The 24,847-nt window shown below is 40.2% G+C and overlaps 1 protein-coding gene across 2 annotated transcripts in view; it reads left to right on the forward strand.

The window, feature by feature from the left end:
• Positions 1–720: 720 nt before the first annotated feature.
• Positions 721–24,847, forward strand: part of necab1 (N-terminal EF-hand calcium binding protein 1) — a 45,993-nt gene continuing 21,866 nt past the window's right edge. Inside the window, exons 1-6 of one of the 2 annotated variants that reach the window (XM_077196358.1) lie at positions 721–953; positions 2,392–2,416; positions 3,435–3,543; positions 10,104–10,129; positions 10,958–11,055; positions 21,752–21,888. In XM_077196358.1, the coding sequence (XP_077052473.1) occupies positions 867–953; positions 2,392–2,416; positions 3,435–3,543; positions 10,104–10,129; positions 10,958–11,055; positions 21,752–21,888 (482 nt within the window). In that variant the 5' untranslated portion in view covers positions 721–866. Of the gene's footprint in view, positions 954–2,391; positions 2,417–3,434; positions 3,544–10,103; positions 10,130–10,957; positions 11,056–21,751; positions 21,893–24,847 lie in introns of both variants that reach the window. The other variant, XM_077196357.1, reaches the window with a different exon arrangement.

Below are 24,847 nucleotides of genomic sequence, written 5' to 3' on the forward strand. Positions count from 1 at the left end.
CCTTTAAAGCTAAAATGTATTTTAAATTACTGTGGAACGACACCTTAAAGGAATAGCGTAGTTCACAAAATAAAATTATAACATTATGTATGTAGCTACTCATCCTCATGTTGTTCCAAACCGTTAGGCCTATTGAGTAATAACGTTTCTTACTTTTATTACATGTTTGTGCTGAAATCTTCCAACACTATTCATTTCATTCCACAGAAAAGAACAAGAACATTCTTCAGAATTTCTCTACTTGCATTCCTGAGTAAAGTAAGTCTTCAAGATTTGAAACGACATGAGGGGATAAATGACGACAAAATGTTCATTGTCGGTGTAAACGAAATGCCTTTAAATTTAATTATCCTTTAACACTAATAACACGTATGAACTTCATCGCGTATTATTATATTTTTATATATTATTATTTATATATCATTATTTTATATATTATTATATTATATATAATTTATATAATATTATACATAATTTATGTAAACCTTTTATATATAATTTATATATCCTTTTATATATAATTTGCATTATATTATATCTATTTGCATCATAACAAACATGGAAGAATGCATCTTAAAAATATCTGCATGGTGAGAGAGTAACAAAATAGATTATCCCCGCTGAGACAGGTTTAGAGTAATGACTAGCGTGATAACACACCACAAAGCGAATGTCATTGGTGCGTGTGTCACAGCATCAGGAGACCTGTGGCTCATCACTGGAGTACAGCGGGAGATTCCTTTCACGCGCATTACAGCTACACACTGCGGAACGCGCGTTTCTTCTCTCTGCACGCGCACTTGTTTGGATTAATTAAGCGTTATTGTAGCTGAAAGTTTGATAATTATTTATCACGAGGAGTCACTATGGATTGCCCTGAAGAGGTGCAGTCACTGTCAGATGAAGCCAGCACTCCAATCGAGTTAAAGAAAGGAATGTCCATATTTTTGGATGTGAGTATTTAAAAAAAATGTTGTCTGATTGTAATACGGAACGAATGTGCTGAACGATAAAATGAAAATGAAGACGTAAAATAACCTGTTGATGGATCCACAGTGCTAGGGGTTTGTGTTGGGTCCACTTGCAGATAGATTGACCTTTTATTTTAGCAGACTTAATTTACCTCAAGGTTCCCCAGTTTTTGTTGATCTTCTTAATATTAATATTAGTTAATAACATAAATTAATCGATTGTTTTTTTCTAAGTTACATGGATAAGTTTCATTTTCTTCAGTACTTGAGTGTTGAGCCTCGATTTCTGCTGCAACAATCATATGGTAGGGTAATATTTTTGGCGTAAACAACATGAAAGGATGGATCCATCCAGCCTTTTATCAACGGTTCAGGCTAGTGCTGGTGGTGTAATGGTATGGAGGATATATTCTTGGCACACTTTTGACCCCTTAGTACGCCACAGCTCACCTGAGCTGACCACGCATCCCTGTATGACCAGTGTACCCATCTTCTAATGGCTACTTCCAGCAGGATAATGTGCCATGTTACAAAGCTCAAATCATCTTGGTTTCTTGAACATGAAAATGATTTCACTACACTCAAATGGCCTCCACAGTCACCAGATCTCTATCCAATAGAGCACCTTTGGGATCCGGTGGAACAGGAGATTCACATCATGGATGTGAAGTTGACAAATCTACAGCAACTGCTTGATGCGTTCATGTTAATATATATGCTAGCTAGGTGCAATTCTAAACTGTTTCAGATTTTAGTTCGTATAAACTGATTCTGATTCAGTGTTCAGGTCATGTGAGACTGGCTTCCTTAATAGATTTATAGATATTAATAGGCTTATGTGATGCACTGTGCTCAGAGCACTCGTTACTAATTGCATTTTTATATTTACAGTTATTATGCATATTGTTAATAAGTTTATTCACATTAACATTTAGTTATTAAATAGTCTCTTTTCTGCTCTGTAATATATGGTGATCTTCTTTAACCACAAAAACATGTAGTACAGTTTGAGTTGCTAATTAAATTGTAGTTTGCTGTCTAAAGAGCTTCCCCAGGGACGTGAGGTGTGTATTGTTAATTATCATACTGGAATAAGGAAGCACTGGTCCCTGACAGATTGGTGGCATAGTTTTATCACTCCTCTAAGGAGGAAGCTAAATTCAGCATCGCCTTGGCATGCTTATAGCACAGTACCATATTTAGAGTGTGAATATTCTTGCTGTGAATTGGGACTTTATTTAACAGACTGCTACAGTGCGCCTGGGTGTTCAAATTCAACATAGCCATCATCAGTTTTTCTTTCATCTCTGGTCTTTTTAGGACTCAACCTAAATAATTTACAGTGCTAGAGTCCCTTTACACGATATATACAGCATGATTTCTCCTGGCTATGAACTGATGATGTCCTGTTTACTTTCAGATACTGAGAAGAGCTGACAAAAATGGTAAGGCATAGCCATTTCTTTCTTTTGTTGTTCACCTGCATATTAAACTGTTTGTTATAGACTCCATGCCTCCATATGTTTGAAAGGTTGTCCATCCCCAGCCTATGCTGTTGCCCTGTTGTCATGGAAACACTACACTAGACTGTCCATACATTTCCTAATGATTGTCAATATTTTAGTAGAGCGTTACCAAACAAATGTCACTGTGCTCCTCCCCTCCTATAGTTCAGAATTTTAAAAATACCATTGATTTAGATTTCTTCTTTAAAGTTCAGTTTAGTATTGGAATTCAACTCAGTTACTTTTCTTTAGCACCACTGTAAAACATTTTTTTGCTGGTTTAACTTAAGTAAACTAGTTGCCTTAACATTTTGTGTTCATTGAAACACAAAGATAGACACTTTGGTGATCCAACTAATATTTTGTTCATTTAAAGATAACTGCAGAAGAAAACATTATTGTAAGTTTATGTATGAGAATTGTTAGTTATGTCTGAGAAATCTGTCTCTGTAACAACACATACTTGGATTCTATCATGTCAGTCAATGTAATATTAATGTACAATATAGGAGTATAATGTCAGTCACAAGGATTTTTTCAGATCTTTTTCCCTCTTCCTCATACTGTGTTCGTTTTGAGGTTCCTTTACTGCATTTTATATCATATTGTGTATATAAGGTGTATAGCACACCACATGTGCAGCAGTACATTTATTCTATTTTGAGTATAGCCTGCCGTGACTCACCTGTCACTGTTTGTTTAAAAACCTCTGGGCGTCTGCACCAACTAACACTCAGCTCTGTCGCAAACATTATCTTGTGGCGTCTGTGTGCATGTTTTTCCCCAAACACCTGCGATCTTATGTGCATGAGCTAAATTGTCATAGTCTGAAGGATGATGAACTTTACTTTCTTTCTCATTTATAGATTAAACACTGTCTTTATTAAATCTGAAATACTTTTATGAGTAATATTTTGTTTTTCAAGGCACATTTTTAACCACATTTTCCTCTCAAAAGATGATGGGAAGCTGTCATTTGATGAGTTCAAGGCTTATTTCTCAGATGGTGTTCTGTCAGGAGATGAATTAAAGGAGCTTTTCCATACAATTGACACTCATAACACTGAGTAAGTATTGCCGTTTCTCTTTCACATACATATGACAAGAAATCAAATTGCTGACAAAAATTGTTGTGTGGGTACTGCCACATGTCTCAGACAATCATGTAGCAGGAATCTCATTGTTTTGAATATAAAAATAGTAGTGGTAGTTGAGACCAGCTCATTTGAGTCCGAGTCAGGCGAAGACATGGTTTAGCCGCTGTGTGTAAGTAACAACTTAGCCTAGTTACGATGTAAAGGGGCACTAAGTTACAACTTATGCATTACTAAATATGTTTGTGTCTCACCATTAAACTTAGTTTAATGTAACTCTCCGTGTTAACTAAATGTTTAAAGAAGCCTCTGACCAGGAATAATGTTTGGAATAAAACAGTACATTGAGTGAATTGCTTCAATATAAGCTCTTGTTTTAAAAACATCCATTCTTTAGACATGTATGATGTTGATAGTCCCAAGTCGCCTTCGTCTCTGCTGGTTCAGCCCAGTCCCTAGTCGTCCTCGTCTCTGCCAGTCCTGTCCAGCTTCCAAGTTTCCTTGTCTCCACTTGTATCGTCCAGCTCCTCGGCTCCGCCTCCTCTGATTGCCCAGCGACATGGCTCCACCTGGGACTTCCCGGCTTGGTGCACGGATTCCCTGGCTCCGCCTCGGGCCTCCAAACTCATTACTCCATCACGGCCCATCAGCATGTCGGCTCCACTAGGCTGCCTCGTCCTAGGGCTGGGCAATATGGCCTAAAAAAAAAAATTCCCCATTTTTTCACAAAAAATTCGATTTACGATTTAAATCGATTTTTTTCTCTCCCTACTTAAAATCAATCTGCAGATGACAAAGAAATTGTTCAAAACAAGTTTTATCTTTATTTTGTTTTAATATTCCCTTCTGGGATTTGATCTCCATTAAAGTGCAATCAGAAACAACAAGCCAAAAAGACAAGAGGACAGGCCCTGTCTTTGAAGACAATGAAAATGTAACATAAAATAAAATGGGTGGATTGGGGGGATGTGTAAAAAAAACAAAAAACTTGCATCACAATAAGTGTATTGTGATTGTCATATTATTTGGTAACTAAACATAATTTTATTAAGTTTACTGGTATGCTACTGTTTTTATTATTGCTTAACACAAATTTCACAATTTCAATTCAATTCTTGTGATTTGATTCTGATCTTGACTCAATATAAATTCCTTTGGATATAAGGTACAGTAGATACGTTAATGTGTTAATTGTTCTCCCAAAAAAAAAAAAAAAAATCACCTAATGCTGTAAACATACAGAGAGCCCTGTCAGCTGGTATTATTAAAGGTTAAAACTAACTCAAATTAAATATGATGCGTTTCTTATTTTATAATGCGTCTAACTAACATGCGTGCTATAGGTCATTAAAAGCCATCTTGAGGTAAATGTAACGTTACGTGACATATGTTGTTCTCCAGCTGTTTTATGGACATCTTTCCGCGGTTGAAAAACACTGATCGATCGATTTTATTACATTCGGGTAAGTTGGTAGTAAAGAGTAAGAGATGTTCTGTTCACGAGACCCTTGAACTGAGATCTGCCAGCGTTCTTTCACGTAACATTTACAAGCGCCAAAACGGTGTTTATTGTTTGAATTTTGTAATAAAATTGACAGAATCTGAGAGCTGAGAATCTGTTTCATATCGATAGTAACCTGCTCTGTCTTGTCTGTCGGTGTCAGTGTCCTCTTTGCTTCGCAATTTTTCTCTGCGTGAGAAAATGGATGTGTGGCGTGAGAGCGTGTAAAAAGTGACAGAATTGCCGGCTCTCCCGCGGTCTCTTCTGTCGCTGGCATCGCCACTTACTCCACCAAGACACCCACCCTCCCTCCGCTTTTGTTGTTTCTCTCATGGTACCTACCGGGAGGGGGAGTAATGTCACATTCAGTTTTGGTTTCAGTTTTATTTTTTAATAGACTTTAGTTTTCGTTTCTTACGTTTTTCGTTCTTTGTTTCATTTGTTGTTATAGTTACTCCATGTTTGATTGATTACATCCACCTGGTCCTTGTTTAGATTATCAGTTTGGCTGTATATTGCCCTCAGTTTGTTTTGTTCTTTGTTCAATGTTGCTTGTGTTTAGTAGGACACATTTTTAGGTGTTTTTGGAGTTCTATGGATTATCAGCTTGTATTTTCATTTTGATTATAGTAAAGTGCTGCAAATAGATCCACTTTGCCTCGCCTCTCAGATGTTATATATTTGTGCTGTTTTTACATAGCCTCTGCTCACGAATTTGAAGGCTGCTATTGAATTATTAAAGGTAAATGTCATATTATGAAACTCCCAGATACCCTATGCCTTAAGATCTAATGGTGCAACCAAATGAAGTAAGTTAGTGACAAACTAGCTAGTAGTTTCAAAGTCTCTAATGTGGACTTTACATTCCAATTTAAGTATGAACTAAGTTTATACTAATTATGATTGGCTGGTGAAACCTTAAGGACAAGTTCAGTATTTTACACTTAAAGCCCTGTTTTAAGATCGTTTCTGATGAAATAGAACGGTTAAGATTGAAATTTGGACACATGCTGCTGTCCCGAGAATTTTCGGTTTCTGTGTTAGCACCCCCTCACCTCCACAATGGTTTCATAGGGGCACTGGAACAATCATTCATAAAACACAGAAACACAGAAACCGAAAATTCTCGGGACAGCAGCATTTGTCCAAATTTTAATCTTAACCGTTCTATTTCATCAGAAACGATCTTAAAACATGGCTTTAAGTGTAAAATACAGAACTTGTCCTTTAACTTGAACTGGATTGAGTCTTGAGTCAAAACCGAGTCTATGACAAGCCTGCTTAGACCACAAAAGTATGGTCTTAGACTTGGACTCAAGAGTACTACAACACTAGCTAGAACCACACTTTTACGTATGAACAGAGCTAAATACAAATAGGACTAGTCTCTGGATTCCAAGTTTTTAGAATCAATTTCAAGACTTGATTCTAGACTAATTTTCTTGATTGGTAAGAAAAAGAATGTGTTCAAATAAATGAATGATTCAAAGAAATTAACTGATTGCCTCCTACTAGCGTAATGAACAAATCAGTGAATGAATCGTAATTAATGAACACAGTCAGGATTACCTGATTACCTGAGTCTGTTTACCTGAAAGAAACTGATTCAAAGCATTGAAATCCACTCAATGCCCCTTAGTCAAAGGATTTAATCTTTTTGGAATCAACTCCCAGCTACAGTATACATATAAATAACCCGCAAATATAGAGATTAGAACACTAAAGGGCGCTTCAAGTATTTTTACAGTATTCTTGCCATTTTTCTTGCAGATTTTGTCTCAAAAAACAGTTATGACTATGCATTAGCACACCTACAAGAGTCATAGACCTCCAACCATATAGATTTGCACCCAGCAGCAACTCTGTCCTGATGATGTCATTACAGGGTCTGCTTTGAGTAACATTAACTGAGGGCAAGGGTGCGCTGTCTCTCAAACACGAAAGACTCTTGTCAGACTGATTCTTATCGTACTTCTGGCTTGTTAGACACAGCCACATCAATTGTCTTTGTTGATGTTTGTGTTTGTCTTAGAGAGATAAAGCAGTTTGGTTTCCTCTTCATAGTGAGAGTATCTTGAATGAAAATGAAAGGGTTTTAACTTTCAAGTATGATTTTCTTTTTTGTGAGAGGAGAAATAATAAATCTACATTTAAAGGAATATTTCACCCCAAAATAAAAATTGTATATGTAGCCCAATATTTAGAGATATGTCTATGTAGTGATTAATATAGTGCAACTATAGCAAGTCAGTGTAGTATATGTTATAAGGAGCAGATTATTGTCTTACATTCACCTCCTTGCGGAATGATTCCATGTCACTTAAAGTCATCTTGGTTTCCATAGCAGCAGCTCTCCTGGCTGGTACATGCTCCCTTTGTTGTAGGTGTTTGATGAGAATGTGCTTCTGATTTTATTTTCTATTCATTGTGTGGCCGGGGCAGAATTGGTTTGATGTAGTATTTCAAAGGAAAAATCACTTTCCTGTGCCAACATTATGGTTGGCTCTTCCGCTTAGCACAATTGTTTTTGGCCAAGTGTCAAATTTTCATTATGATAGATAGTGATCATAAGTGTAAAGTATAAACCTGATTATTTTTTCTCAGGAAAGTGACAATTACATGAAATCGTGTAAGATTAGGGGTCCTGCATTTATTCTCTCATGGATATGGATTATCGCAATTCATTGGTCATAGTCAGTGGAACCTGGAAGGAGAATTCCTTGAAAACATTTTCTCAGCAGAATTCATTATTCATTATTATCCAGTATTAAAGTATAATCTTTAGATGTGAAAAGAGCTCAGGGTTTTATGTAAATGTCAAAAGGTAAACTAAATGATAGTGATTTTATCCCATTTTAAGGATAATTTCAATCCCTGTAGCTCGTAATGCTTTTTACTGTAATGTCTTGCGTGAGAGAAGAAATGAGATTAAATATAAAAATGATTGACAGTGTACAGCTGGTGGTACATAAGGCCTTATTGATTTATTGTCTTTGTATGTTTATCGAAGACTTTACCTCCCGCTACGAGGTCTAGCTCAGTCAGTTAACAGTTCATCTTTGACACCAAGCCCTCTGTTTTATCCAAGTCTAGCAATAGTTATTTTTTCCTCTAGAGCCATCCTCTAGTATCCTCTAGAGCCATTTTAAGAATTTTAATTGTTAAATTAGGGGCCTCCTGGATAAAAGGTTGGGGAACCATGCACTGCTCTAAAATGCAGAAACCCAAAGAATCCAGTCATTGCTTCTACAACTGCCAAATGCTGAAAATCTTTCAGCCTCTGTGCTGGAAGCGCTAATCACTGTCACTGTGTGAAGCTAATAGAAATTGCTGTTAAATTTGGCATATTTCTCTTGATAAAAATGCTGTTTGATGTTTAGTGTGAAAGTAAAATAAAACACAAATTTTACCTATCAACCAATTTGCATGTTCCCATTTATCACTACATTATGGCGTCATGTAAACATAGTGAATTATTTTAATTTTTTTTCACAAAAAAGAAAAATACTGATCTAAAAATATTATATAAATATTTTATATGTACACTGTTTAGTGTGAATGACCCTTATACATTACTGGCTTCAAAGTCTGAAAATCACAGTAGGAAAGTTTATTCTATGCATTGGGACACACTACATTCTGAGTTTTTATATTCTCAGCCTGTAAGATGATGACTTTACCTCACGGCATTGAGCCTCTAATCAGAGCAGGGTTGAGACATGGAGTTGTCAGTGTTTGCCTGGTGGGTGTTATGTTGTGTTAAAGTTGTCTTAAGATGACCCGATCTCATTAGGCAAACATCGCACTCCCAAAGGACCTGCCTTTGAGCAAGATGCTGTCTGCATCTTAAAAATCAGCACAGAACATTAGATCACATTTAGACGGAAGTCACAGGCCTTTTAAATTAACACTATGTAGTTTTTTTCTCTCGGGGTCCCCCTACAGTTGGGAACAAGTATTGTCTTCTACTACGGTCTTAAAATCTGTCATGGTTACACCAGGGGATACACGTGCATTTGTTGACAAGCCGATAATGTCTTGAGTTCTTGCGAGTTCTCACGTCTTGGGCAGACTGCCAGCGTAATGTCTTCATCCCAGGTACATTGGCATATATTACAGCATGTCATATGAATATAATTGCATGTGTTTTATTTTTTTTCAAACGCCAAAAGATCGCGTATCTCACGTTTACAAGCCAGTGTCATTATAGTAGCCTATTGGCTACTGTTTTACATAATGGATATGATAATTCAATTCAATGTTTGTGTGGTAGGGAATAGCCATATATCGTCAATATTATAATATCAAGCTACCATAGATGAATCTGCAAATTTGAAAAATCGATTTGCATTATAGCCTGAGGCAAGACACTTTCACCAGAAAAAAAATCAAACAAACATGACTATCATGAAGATAAATGGAGGACCAGATAGATTCCGTAACATGGCCAGGCAGACAACAAATTCGACAAAATAGAGATAGTATGCGAGCAATATATTTACTAGTCCAACAGCATGACGGCTAGGTCAGCATCGGTCGGGCATCCCTCCTCCTCCTCCAGCTCACGCCAGCGAACGAACTCTGGACCTGAATATTGATCCTCGTCCGGCCTTTTATTTTGTCACTCTCCCTTTTTCTCTTTCTAGTCTCCTCCGACAAAACCTTTGCCTTCTTCGTTTTAGTTGCTGCTTCGGCCATGACAACAACATACAGACGGCAAACAAACGCTAGTTGGGCTCTCACGTCAGAGTCTGAGGAAGTGGGGGGTGGTGGGGGAAGTGAGGTATGCCATAAAGCAGTCGAATTTTGTAGTTCTTTTTGTGCTCGGGTTACAACCCGAACCCCGAAGTTACGTAGTGCCAGTAAAAGCGGTACGGACACTGTCAGGCTATGGCAGACGTGTCATTCAACCTATTGTAAGTCGATGTACCATCTCAAGGGTCTTGGAAATATATTATGAAGGTTGAAAAACCACATAGTGTTGCTTTAACTGGAAATGAAATTAACATGTCTGTTTATGGTCTGCTTACAGGAATGTGGACACGGATGAGCTGTGTGGTAAGAGTTAACACTTTTTATCAACATTATTACTGGGAGGTTTTATGTTCACAGCTATGATGGAATGATACTTGAGGCACCATTTGGGGTTCTTAAGACAAGTTCAAAAATGGCAGTTCACTGAGGAACCCACAAGATCCTGCAAGAACTCTAAAGACTGTCAACAGTTATTCTAGTAACCCTGTTATAAAGGAAATTTGAGACACTCACAAATACTGAAGTTATAATCATTTATGAAAAGTTTGGGGTAAGTAAGATAAAAAAAGAAAAATAAATTAGTACTTTTATTCTGCAAGGCATTCAATTGATCAAAAGTGACAGTAATATTTGTAATGTTACAAAAAAATTCAAGTTGCTTGACGCAGGTAATATGACTTTGAAAACTGAAAATGAAAGGAAAGACAAAAAACAGACACATGAACGAAATAACAATGAAACTCAACATGACTCTGACATTAAGATTATTTTTTCAAAAACATCTTATCCCAAAATTTTGAAAGGTAGTGTATAATAAAATTTTAAAATTAAGTGAAGCGAAGAAAGTAACTAATGAAGTAGTATCACAATGTGTAAACAATAGGTTTATATGTACATTTTGCATGGGGTATATGCAATGTATACACAAATATTACAGTAGATCTCAAATGCTTATTTGCTTTGAACAGTGAGAATATATTCTATAGAAATTCAAATTCTATGCTAATGCATAAATGTAAAACAAAATATGACATTATTTTAATTGATGTTCTAGAATTTTTGGATGTTTTTGCTGATGCTTTTATGAAAACATTGTCGTATGTATTTAAAATGGGTCATCTTTTCTCTTAGAATACTTCTCTCAGCATCTTGGAGAATATGAAAATGTCCTTGCTGCCTTGGAAGACCTGAACGTATCCATACTGAAAGCCATGGACAAAACCAAGAAGGTGGGTTACCTCCTTTGCATATATTCAACAAAGGGACATGATCTCAATTACATAGTTGACTGAAACTACTTCTATGAGAAAAGAAGGAAAATTGTTTTCTTGTCTAATGTTTGTCTCATCTTCCTCTGATTGAAAATGGTAGTTAAGTGTACTTGAACATAGGCTTTGTGTATTTATGTGGGTATCCTGGAGGCTTTCAGCATCTTATCATAATCACTAACAGCATGTTCCCTGGCCTCTAATGCAGCCGTTAGATGTGTAATTTTCGTAATAAAGCTGTGGGAACTTTTAGAGTGGATCCTGCATTAGCTCAGACTCACATTTGTCTGACACAAACAACCATGCTGCTCACAGCCTCTCTGTCCTCAACAGGATTATGATGGTGATTGATCTCAATAAGATAAAGTGCTTTATTCATTTTTCATTATTAATTTCCATTTTTTGTTACAGTAGATGTACCAGCTATAATTGAGTCTTGTTTGTCAAGATAAAATATAATAAATCTAACCAAAAATCTGACTAAAATCTCAAAATCAAACAATTATGTGGCTGTTCTTTGAGGAAATTACAAAATACGGTGTAGATCTTCTTCTTCACTAAGGGGCACCAAGAAGTTTGAAATAGCTGAACAATGTTTTAATGTTTTTAAACAATCGAACATCTTTGCATTTATTTGAAACAAAAATAACAATTTTAATTAGGATGAATCATGTATATTATTGTTAACTAAAACTATGAACTATTTATAAAAAAAAACCTTATACTTATTTTATTTCAGCTGTTGCCAAGACAAGATTTCTTATTTTCGTTTATTGAAAGATTAAGTAATAAAATAAAATAAATAAAAATAAATAAACTAAAACTTAATAAAAACTATATAGACAACAATAAATTATAAGACAACAAAACCCTTCCAGTAATTTTAGCTGTACAAAAACAGTCCATTATGCTGCTTGATTTTGAAAACTGTATTTCTTATCATATTATTTTAATTTATTATTTTTATCATATACACGCTGGTTTGTAGTGTAATAGAATAGAACAAAATACTTTTATTGTCATTGAACAACTGTGCAACAAACTTTTGTGTACTTTGTTATTCTAGTTATTTACTTATAGCGGCTAATGCATCTGAAGTCTTGATATTCATAGGAAATAGCTTACTTCCATATCCAGAAATAGGATGGAAACAAAGTAAAAAAAAATTAATGTACACTACATTGCTACTTGTAACTTGTTATAAGAAAAACTACATTATTTTGCGACGAAATACTCTCACATACTGACAAATGTAGTTAGTAATGTCAATAGTTTTGGGTTGTAACTTTACAACACTGGCCTCAATTTCCATCAAATGTTCATATGCAAAGATTTAATAAAGTTTTTGTATATTTAAGCTATGATTTAAGTACAATAATTGCTTAATACTTGATTTTCACAGTCATTAATTTCAATAAATTACTATATGAGCTTGGTTATTACACCACAGTAATTATTACCTTCAAAACAGTTTAGACTTAGCTGAACATATTTTAAAGTACTGCATCTCTCATGTGACATGCATGATGGTCCACTCACAAATGTATTAATTGAGTTATTGGCTGCTGTCTTACTCGTATAGATGTCCAATATTGGTGGTGGTTATCACCAATGACTTTCTGGTCTGAACAGTCTGAGCATCTGATATCAGTAATCAGCACAGTCCAGTCACACTAACCGTTAGAAGAGCGCACAGGTACGAGATCTGTGCTTCTGTTCCCGCTGAGCCATTTAATGGACACTTTCTGCTGCCTCGCACAGATAATGAATTATCCAAGCACTGACTCCAGACCTAGCAGACATGGCACTTAATGCATGTGAACGTCTCAGAAATTGAGTCGTCGGCATGAAGGGCAGTGCTGTGTCATTGCATTATGCCTCTTTGATTAGTGAGGCAGACAGAGGAAGTGAAACACGATTAATGAGTTCAATGGGACTTTTTTTGTTAAAGAATACTGACATTTGCTTCCATGTTTTATTGTAACGCACCAGTGGGGCTCGACAGCCTTAGTCAAACGGGTTGGCGCGTATGGTTGGGTTGCGGTGAGATTGTGGTTAGGTCTCAGCAGCAACTGTTGGTTTATTAGTATAGGTTGTATAGTATTTACAGTCATTACGTTCCTGTGTATATTGCGTGAATGACGGGTGGTTGGGCAGATATTGTGTTTTGTGGTAGGTGGTATGCCATACGGAACCGTTGCCACTGAAACTGCATATTAACGCACCAGTGGGGCTCGACAGCCTTAGTCAAACGGGTTGGCGCGTATGGTTGAGTTGCGGAGAGATTGTGAGATTGTGGTTAGGTCTCAGCAGCAAGAGGGAAGTAGAGGGCTGAGTTGAGTGGTGGACGGAGGGGGGTGACTCTGGGACGCCAGAGTCACTGTCGAGCCCTCTTGAGGTGTCGTGGGCTAGTCGACGAAACACTGAGGACGGAAGGTGCCCACTTGAAGACCCTAGAGATGTTCCCTACTCCGCTCAATCCAGAGGGTTGTTATGGGGGACCGCACTGTGGTTGCAGCCGTTGTGTGTGCTGACGCGCAATACACTGTATTAACACCAGACAGAAGATTCACGTCACTAGATGGAAAGAAGCGTAAATGGATGGAGAAGCATAGGTTACTGTAAAGCTACGTCTTAGTTGGTGATTATCTTGGCGAAAGCCGAGTACAAATCAGCATGAAGTTTTAACATCTACTCTCGTGTAATGGAAATCGTAAATCGTCTTTTTTCTATTGTAAAAAAAAAAAAAGTGGCCGTCAGCTGAAGATGATCAGAGAGAGGTACAAATTTGACTGATTGTTTTATCACTGCATGGCTTTAAAGGTTTAGGTACTAGAGGCAAAAGCCGAATTCACAGTATTAAACCCCTGAGAAACAAAAATGAGAGAAGATCATTTGAATGTCTCCGCTGGCAGTACTTAAAATATTTATGTACTTGAACAAAAAATTATTTCTGAGCATTAAAACAGGATCTACAGTCCAGTGATATATGAGATGCTAACATATTATATGAACAATAAAAACCTGAGATCCTGTTAAATCAAAATTGTGATTTTCAAGTTTGTGTCTAATGGCTTTGAAGAAGAAGTCTCTTATGCCCTGCATTTATTTAATCATGAATAAAGTAATTCAAAGTTTTACAACAGTAATATTGTAAAACATAATTACAATATAAAATAAATTTTTCATCTTTTAATATATTTTAATTTTAATCATGTAAATCATTCCTGTGTGATATATATATAGCATTATAGACTGAGTGTGTATATATAGTGTAATAACAAACCATCAGGAGCCACATTGCTTTGACCTTTCTATTCACACCACTTGATAATGTGTACATCTCTAATGCATAAGCTCCATTAGTCATGAGCAACAACAGATAGTTATGCTGTATGGCAACAGATAGCGTTGTGTTTATTGAATAGGGCCATGAGTGGGTGTGCAAACCAGCTGCTGGGATTCGTGTGGTCTCTGCCCTCAGGCCACCTCTATAAACAGCAACCACTCTTCTGAATGTCATACTGTGGGTGCTCGTATCAGCCAGACAATTTCTCCTGCCTTCAGTTTGCAGGTAGAGTTAAGACAGATTAATAGCTCAAATATAAAAAAAATTGCTTTTATATTTTATAATTTTATCTCCAGATGTCCAGACGTTTTCATAAGGATGACATTTTTTAACATGGATTGCTTGCCTTTAATTATTGGAAACAATAGAATTGTGTGTGAGTGTGTGTGTATATACCGTTACAAGATTGGCTGTTGTGTAAACTGATGAAAATGTCAGCCACAAGCACTGGCACTGGAAGGAAAGATTAGTTTGTGCTGCTTGTTAAACATCTACAGGTTATAGAGCTGTGAATCCTGCTGCTGGTTATTTTGAAGGTCTGTCCATTTAACCCGCTTTGTAAATACATGTGTGTTGGTGGTTGATGTGTTGGATTTCCCTATCTAATGAATGTCAACATCTTGAATGTGTTCATAATAGACGTGCAGCACCTGTTCATTATTGAATGCTTAGAAGAATTCTGTGTCCTGTTAGCTGAGGGATGTTCCCAGCTTTAATAATGGCTTTTCTTATAGTGACAGAACACGGTTGCTCAGGCGCACAACATAATTATACAGGCGGCTGTTGATTCCAAACGTTGAAAAACTGATGTACCACCCGCAAATAACATACCCCTGCAGCACCGCCTTTGAGACTACGGATGTGAGACAAAATCACATTCAAAAAGATAAAGAGGCTTTCTGGCATGTCGGTTTGAGATAGCCTAGTTATTTTCTTAAAAGTACACTATGTAACTTATGTCCCTCTAGCGGTTAAAAAAAACAAAATTGCATGCATTTTATAGAAGAACATTGTGCTTCGGTTCTGCGTGACGGTGCAGATGAATATGACCCTACACAATGTATAATGCTTTACAATTAACTGTTGGAGTACTGCTACATATGGCAATTTATCTGTTCAATAAAATACCTTACTCACCTGTTGAGTAATAAAAACACCATCTCCAAAATTTCAAATCCCTCAGTTCTTGTCATCTCTGAAAAGCCAAGCCAATGTTGATTCTCGTTTTATTGCGAGTTCTGTCGCATTCTCTTCTCTCGTTCGTTGTGACAACAAATCTATGGCACTTCCACACCATACACAAATCACATTAGCCAGAGCAACTTTTCTCTATTTGCAAATATGACGAGTCACTCATGGGCAAGTGACGTATTATAATGTTCTGGGGGTATGTTCCTTTAAGACCCAATGTTTGGGGTTTCCCCCGGAGCACAGCTGTCGCAGAGTTGGACAGAGGCTAATATATGCTGCACCATTCTTTTTGCGTTTCGCTCTCAATTAAACATATTCGTTCAAGGTAACCTGTGTCGAGTACATCCTTACAACACAGTAGGTTACAGTATGTTCGCAATTTCCTGTGAAAACCATCCAGACAGGTCTGGAATCAGTTTGTACAGAATCAGTTTTGGAAGAAAGTTGACGATTTATTGACTTAGTATTTAAATTTTGTTAATTTTGAAGTTCCCATCTACTTTGAGTGAAACTAAACAAGCCAATGCACACTGGCGTGCAATCATCTGCATCAGCTGCGCAGCCTCGCAGCGCGGTATATAAGGAGCAGCAGGTGTGATTGCACTTCAGCTTTTTGCTTCGGAGCTAAGCACTTCGATGCTCTCTACAAACTCTAAGGAGATTGTGAAACCTCAAGCAAGCCTTTTTCACGGACCTCTCCACCCGGTCTTCTCTTCTCTCTCCCTTTTTTGTTTTTTGAATACTGAGCAAAACGAAAAAGGTGTTGTCACAGCTGGTAAGGTGCGCAGTGAGAACGCTCAACAGCCGTTTTCATGGCTGGTAAGACCGGTGAGAGAGAGACAGCGCATTGACAGGTGCACATTCCTATATGTCTTCATGGTGACCATTCCCCTGTGTGCTTCAGCACCAGTGAGAGCAGTCCCTAAAAGAGCTTACACAGATAGATTGTTTCTTTTTCAAGATGACTTTCTATCTGTTTCTGGATGTGGTCGTTACTGGTGGCCACGGGATGGTCACGATCGCTGCCTCGTGTGTCTTCCTTCGGGGAACCAACCCCCTAGGAACCCTCATCCCTCTCACACTCCGCAGCCAGTTGAGTTACCAACGGAACATGCTGGACCATCCTCGAGGTGTGTACCAGTCGTTTTATTTGGTGCTCCCCGTGATGATCAGATGCCGATCGCTGCATCGGAGGGTGGGTCAGACTTCCCGGGGATGACAGCTCGGAGCTGCTGCCTCCTTCGGGTGTGCCAGCGGTGCCCGAGTCGGACCCAGAGATGATGGCCATGCTTTCGCAGGCCACCAACAGGATCGGGCTCGAGTGGAACCCTTCACCGTGTCCCCCGCCCTCGAGGCTGGACGATTGGTATCCCGGGTGGCGCACGCTGGTTCTCAGCAACCCATCCCAGTGCCTTTCTTCCCGGAAGTCCCTGTCGGACCTATTCCACGAGGCTTACAAGGCCTGTGGTGAAGCTGCCTCTGCCATGCACGCCATGGCGTTGCTGCAGGTCCATCAGGCCAAGGCACTGAAGGACCTGCACGAGGGTGGTCATGATCCAAAAGTTCTCCAAGAACTTCATGCTGCAACAGACCTTCGTGCGACGAAGGTCACCTTGCGGTCAGTGGGTCATGCGATGTCCACCTTGGTGGTCCAGGAACGCCATATCTGACTTGGTCGAGAACTTTGCCCAGCAATTCTTGGCTGTACAAAAGCAGACAGAGGCTATCAAACACATCCTGCCGCGGCGGTTAGCTGCTGCCTCTACCCAACCGCCCACGGCTCCTCAGTCTGCTTGTCGCCGGGGGCGTCCTCCTGCGTCTGACCCTGCTCCCGCGCCGCAGAAGCAGCCTCCACCTAAACGGCGCTGTGGAGCCAGTCGCAGGCAGGACGCCCCACCCAGAGATGAATGGGACTGCTCTCCAGGAGACGGTGACTGCACCGCAACCAGCGGAACCCAAATTTTAAATAAAAGAGCAGTTTCTTTCATCTCTGGGTCCGAAGACGGCCCGGAAACCAGTGGGGGGAGAGAATCCTCACCACTCTCATCCGCCTATTCTATTGCCAGCGGGCAGCAGTGTGTGGTCCGAGAATGCCACCGAGCCGCCTCCTGCTCCTTCTGCCACGTGGAACCAGGTAAGTGTTGCACAGCACACTCAAACCCCGCCACGGGCTGCCTCCCAGAGAGAGCCTCCCGAGCTTCATCCCTGTGTTCCACCTCGCTGCCCCACTCTGGGTACGCCTACAGTACCTTTGGTCCCGCTTGTACGGTCTCTGCAAGCCTGGTTAGCGCTCCTCAGTCCGTCTCATTGGCTCATTTTTACCATCAGGCTCGGCTATGCGATTCAGTTCGCCCGGCGTCCCCCCAAGTTTTGGGCCATCCACTCCACTACAGTGAGAGCAGTCGATGCCCATGTCTTGCGCGCTAATATCGCAGTCTTGCTGGCGAAGGACACGATAGAGCCGGTCCCTCCAGCCGATATGAGGTCAGGGTACTACAGTCAATACTTCATTGTACCCAAGAAAGGTTGTGGGTTACGACCGATCTTGGACCTGCTTGTTTTGAACCGGAGTCTTCACAAACTACCATTCAAAATGCTGACGCAGAAAAACGCATTTTCGAATGCATTTGTCCCCGAGATTGGTTTGCAGCGATCGACCTAAAGGACACGTACTTTCATGTCTAGATTCTTCCTCGACACAGGCCGTTTCTGTACTTTGCATTCAAGGGTCAAGCATATCAGTACAAAATCCTATACTTCGGGCTGTACCTGTCCCCCGTGTCTTCACGAAAGTCACAGAGGGGGCCTTGTTCCCATGAGAGGACAGGGCGTTTGCATCCTCAACTATCTCGACGACTGGCTCATACTAGCACACTCTCGAGATCAGCTATGTGAACACAGGGACCTCGTGCTCAGGCACCTCAGCCAGTTGGGTCTTCAGGTTAACTGGGAAAAGAGCAAACTCTCCCCTGTGCAGAGGATATCTTTTCTCGGTATGGAGTTGGATTCGGTCGCACAGACAGCGCGCCTCACAGAGCAGCGTGGTCCCACTGAAATTCTTTATGAGACTCCTGGGGCATATGGCAGCGGCAGAGCAACCCCGCTAGGCCTGCGTCATATGAGATCGCTTCAGCACTGGCTTCATGGCCAAGTCCCGAGATGGGTGTGGCATCACGGCACTCACCAGGTGGCAATCACACCGGCGTGCCGCCAGACCTTCAGCCAGTGGTCAGACCCCTCGTTCCTGCGGGCAGGAGTCCCCTTGGAACAGTTGTCCAGGCATGCTGTGGTTTTCACAGGTGCCTCTGACACTGACTGGGGTGCCACGTACAATGGGCATGCAATATCAGGGGTGTGGACGGACCCCCAACTGCATTGGTGCATCAATTGCCTCGAGTTGCTAGCAGTACATCTCGCTCTGAGCCAGTTAAAAAGCCCGGTACAGGGCAGGGACATGCTGGTCCGTACGGACAACACTGCGACCGTTGCGTACATCAACCGACAAGGTGGTCTACACTCCCGTCGCATGTCGCAACTCACCCGCCATCTCCTCTTCTGGAGTCAGAAGCATCTGAGGTCGCTTCGAGCCTTGTACAGTATGTCCCCGGCGTGCTCAACCGTGTGGCCGACTAGCTATCACGAGCTGTGCTTCCGGGAGAACGGCGACTCCACCCCCAGGCGGTTCAACTGATCTGGAGAGAGTTTAGGCTCCTCAGAGGCCTCCCACTGGCAGCTGTTTTACTCCCTGACCGAGGGAACACTCGGCATGGACGCACTGGCACACAGCTGGCCCTCCGCAAATATGCGTTTCCCCCAGTGAGCCTACTTGCGCAGACAATTGCAAAGTCAGGGAGGACGAGGAGCAGGTCCTTCTGGCGGCTCCCTATTGGCCCACCCGGACTTGGTTCCCAGAACTCATGCTCCTTGTGACAGCCCCTCCCTAGCCCATTCCTCCGAGGAAGGATCTTCTGACTCAGAGACAGGGCACCTTATGGCACCTGCGTCCAGACCTCTGGAAACTCCATATCTGGTCCCTAGACGGGACGCTAACTGTATGTACACACCACCGCCGACTTGAGCGGCAAAGAAGCTCTGGCCGTCCTGTCAAGGACGCTTGTCAAAAAGTACGGGGAAGCTTGTTGAAGCTTTGGCCGCTCTGACGTAGCAGCATTCTTTGTTCGAAGAAGAGAAGTGTCACAACATGAAATGTAAACAGAAAAAACAAACAATACATTGACACTAGAAACCTTTTATAATGACAGCATTTTTATAACCGTTTTGGTCACATTTGGTCAGGGAAAAAAAATAATAATTAGCTATTATTATTATTATTATTTGCATCAATTGCAATTGGTCAAATCGGTGTTACCGTGAGCAAATAAATTGCATTCCCGCTTAAAACGAGCGTTCGTAAATATTTCCAATAAAAGTTGCGCTCTACCTCAAATGTGTATCACTGGATCATTATGGATCATCATGAAGTTGCTGTATATGGTGCAGCTGCATTGTAATTGCAGAGAAGACGTCGGACTCTGAGATTTTTGATTCATGACACCCTCCAGGACCGGAACTAATGTTTTGGTATGAACGAAAGTTTACATTGTATGTTTCTCCGGAATCAGCCAGCGCGAAGGATGTCTATATTCCGATTGGTTGCTGGCGTTTTGCCACTGCTTACCGCTGAACCACGTCATAGCTCAGTACCTTAAAGTTGAGCTACTTTCAACTTTCTGATTGATGCTCAAAATGCCCAAAATGCAACGCCGATGGATTTGATGCTCCTTGCAGCTGAGAGAAGCCAGCTTCCATTGAAAATGAATGACTTCCGGTAGCTTTGGAAGCTCAAGTCGGCGGCGGTGTGTACGTACAGTAGGTTTTTGGTGACTTACCCCCAGAGGTACTTAACACCACCACTTCAGCACGGGCACCATCCACGAGATGTGTGTACGCCCTGAAGTGGAACCTGTTCGTCGAGTGGTGTTCTTCTCGCCTCGAAGACCCCCAAAGATGTTCGATAGGGTCTGTGCTTTCCTTCTTGCAGCAAGGGTTGGAGCGAAGGCTGTCTCCCTCCATCCTCAAAGTACATGCTGCAGCTATTTCAGCATATCACGACCACATAGATGGCAAAACAGTTGGTCGTCAGGTTTCTTAGGGGGGCGAGACGATTAAATCCATCCTCTTTGACCCCCCTCCGTACCATCTTGGGACCTTTCCCTGGTGCTTCAAGCACTTAAGGATGCTCCCTTTGAGCCTTTACAATCAGTAGACTTAAAGCTTATTTCCATGAAGACTTTGCTGCTGGTTGCACTAGACTCTGTCAAGAGGGTAGGGGACCTGCAGGCATTTCCCTTGGAGGAGGCAGACCCAGCCCTGACTTTGCTCTGTCCTGTTTGTGCTCTGCGATTGTACGTGGACAGAACTCAAAGTCTCAGGACTTCAGACTAGCTCTTTGTCTGTTACGGAGGCCAGCAGAAGGGAAAGGCTCTCTCCAAGCAGAGGATGGCCCACTGGATAGTGGATGTCATCGCCTTGGCTTACCAAGCACAAGGTGTGCTCTGCCCGCTCAGGTTGCATGTTTTATCACATTGATAAAAATTAGAAATGTTTGTTGAGCAGCAAAGCAGCATATTAGAATGATCTCTGATGGTTACCACAAAAATATTATCCAGCACAACTGTTTTCAACATTGATAATAAGATGGATAAGCAGCAAATCAGCATATTAGAATGATTTCTGAAGAATCATTAGACACTGAAGACTGGAGTAATGATGCTGAAAATTTAGTTTTGCCATCATAGGAATAAATTACATTTGAAAATATATTACTGTAATATAGACTACAGTTATTTGAAATTGTAATAATAATTATAAATTTAAAATTATTTTAAAAATGCAGGTGAACATAAGATAATAAAAACATTCCTATTCTCCAAAACCTTCCTAACCTTCCAAAACCTTACTATTTGAATGGTGATATATATATTAATTATACAATATATACTTAAACATTAATAAAAAGAATACAATAAAATTAACATTCTGCCTAAAAGGCCAGTGTATGTTTAAAGCCCATTCTATAGCAGCAATGACAATGAAAACTGCGCATTTATTCTCCAGGACTACCAGGAAGCCACACATCTGGAGCAGTTTGTGACCCGTTTCCTGTTGAAGGAGACCACCAGTCAGCTGCAGTCTCTCCAGAGCTCTCTGGAGTGTGCCATGGAGACCACAGCTGAGCAGACCCGGCAGGAGAGGCAAGTGACACAGAATACACTTTTACATTTTGTTAAACATACAATTGCTACCAAACATGTACCAAACAAGGAGTTGAGTGGATATTTTCAACCGTTCTCTTTGGAAGCTGAATGTCATGCTTGCACTGGGAATTTTCTGAGATAGTAAAGCGGAACAAGCGCTGAAAGCATTATAACACTGGGAAATGTCCAACTTTATGCAAATCCAATATTACTGTATTTTCTTCAAATTTAAAATGCCAATTGAGTGCTTCCATTGAGGCTAAACTTTAACAGGATGTAAGATATGCATTCTTACAACTGTACTCATACATAAGATGACTTTATTGACCATGTACTGAAAGCAATCACACACTCCCGAATCATCAGACCCTAGCATTTTTAGTGGTATTGAGTGGATTTCTTCTGCACCACTGGACATGCAGAGTCCCCTCAGATTTAAACACGCCATTTCACTTTGCAACATTCATGTAGACAGCCCGTGTGCACTGACTCAAGCAAAAAGGATTCTGTGCACACTCATCCTTGGGACTGAATTTCTAGAGCATTAACAGTATAAATTGTTAATAGACCAGTTGAGCAGCAAACTGATTACCCAGGCTTTTGTTTTTGTGCAGAAAGGGGACAAATCCTTCCTTTTGTGCAGAAAGGAAGTGCCAGTTTAAACTGTCACCGAATCAACAGAACCTGCGTGTGTGTGTTTGTGTGTTGCGGTTGATTAGCAGCTCATTTTAATCTCACAGTGTCTCTGATTCACTGCGTTTACATGCAGAGGAGGGTCTGCTGCATGGCCCACCGTGGGGGTCAGTAGAGCGCAGAATTTAGAATGCAAAATTAGCTGTTTTGTTCCAGCACCTGGATGATTGCATGCTACAGGGCTGTGTGTGTGTGTGTGTGTGTGTGTGTGTGTGTGTGTGTGTGTGTGTGTGTGTGTGTGTGTGTGTGTGTGTGTGTGTGTGTGTGTGTGTGTGTGTGTGTGTGTGTGTGTGTGTGTGTGTGTGTGTGTGTGTCATAATGTGCCCACTACCTCCCCTCCCTCTCAGTATGCAGCAGCTGTGCTGTTCCACTCACCTTACGATCTCACGAAAATTAGCTGGAGCAGCTGGCATAAAGAAATGATGGATGCTGAGTTTGGGTTTTAAAAGGAAGTGCGTCCTTTTCTTTTTCTGTCTGTTCTTAAAATAATTCTTAATCAGACAATTATTATTTTAACAGCCATAGTTTTTAACAGTAAGAAGTGAAAATGGTAACAAAAAGCTATTATGTATAATGCATTTTAAAGGTATTCATGATGTACGTTATAAAACTTATAATGCATTATATCTTTTCATAAATATTTTTAACCTAAGTCAAAATACATTGTAATATTAGCATATTCCTTGAAATTGGTTGTTTTTCGTGTTTTAATGTGTTATACTTTCTAAAGGTGTGTTCAATAGATAAGAATTATTATAACTGTGGTTACAATTATTCATGAGACCATACAATGCATTACAAGGTGCTTTACATGGCATAATTAATGCATTAAAATACATTATATATAAAGGCTTTAAAAAAGTGTTAATTAAGTTATTTCTAAATGTGATCTCCTTTGTGATGCTTTGTCACTCTGCTTTGGCTTTAGTACAATGACAATGACAATTTAAAGTTAAATTATTTCCCTGTAAAAAATATTTTCATGATTTATCACAATATTTTTTCTTTTGTCAAATTAACTTTTATGTGGTTCAGATAACATAATATATTGAGTTTCTGTTGATTAAACCAATCTCCTATAAACTATTTTTTACTTCAATGAACTTACATTTTAAAGGCAACCAGGTTATTTACTTTTTTAAGTTAAGCCAACAAAAAATTTTTTTTACAGTGAACTTGTCTTTGTAATATCATAGGCATTGGCATTGCCAATCTCTGAGCTAAAGAATAGCTCTCTTTGGCTGGACCTCTCCATTTTTCAGTCCTCATAAATCCTTTTCAGTCAGCCTATCACAGATCTTAACGCTGAAAGAAGCAGTCAAGCAACAGGAGGTGACAGTAACTGTAAGTGTTTTGTATCTTTTTCTCATTTGATTTAAAGTGCATTTGTACTTACTAGGAAACCGTGTTTGTTTACTGTGCTCACAAGCTGAAATCTCGTTGGTTATCCACCTGACCAGCTTTCAACACTAGATACTAACAGTGCAACTGATACTCTTTTCTCCACTTTAACATCCTGCTTGGACAACTTCTGCCCCCTTTCCTCCAGGCCAGCCTGTGCCAGACCCCTCCCTCCCCTGGTTATCTGATGGTCTCCGCAAACATCGTTCAGAGAGGAAGTGGCGCAAATCGAAAGATCCTACTGACCTTGGTCTTTATCAATCCCTCCTCTCTTCCTTCTCTGCTAATATCTCTACTGCTAAAATGACTTACTATCACAACAAAATTAACAATTCTTTTGACTCTCGGATGCTTTTCAAAACCTTCTCCTCTCTTCTAAACCCTCCTCTTTCATCAACCCCAACAGCTGACGATTTTGCCACATTCTTCATAAATAAAACAACCACCATCAGCGGCCAATTTACCAAACCACAAACTGACACACACATCTTACCAGCAAACACACAAATTCTACCCTCCTTCTCTCTGCTTCAGAGGCAGAAGTCTCCAAACTCCATCTTTCCAATCGCCCTACTACCTGTCCTACGCACATCATAAACCTACGCCCAGCGTAGTCCTACGCACTACGCACATCATAAACACCTCTCTTCACTGGTACTTTTCCCACAGCATTTAAGCAGGTTTCGGGTAACCCCACTGCTTAAGAAACCCACTCTAAATCCAGCACATCTGGAAAATTACAGACCGGTATTCCTTCTTCCATTCGTCGCGAAAACACTTGATTGAGTTGTTTTGAGCCAGATCTTTTCCTTTCTTACACAGAACAACCGACTGGACAACAACCAGTCTGGTTTCAAAAGCG

Source organism: Siphateles boraxobius, unplaced genomic scaffold, assembly GCF_051911475.1.
Source record: "Siphateles boraxobius isolate OS27281-9 unplaced genomic scaffold, OSU_SipBor_1 35, whole genome shotgun sequence".
NCBI classification, from domain to species: Eukaryota; Metazoa; Chordata; class Actinopteri; order Cypriniformes; family Leuciscidae; genus Siphateles; species Siphateles boraxobius.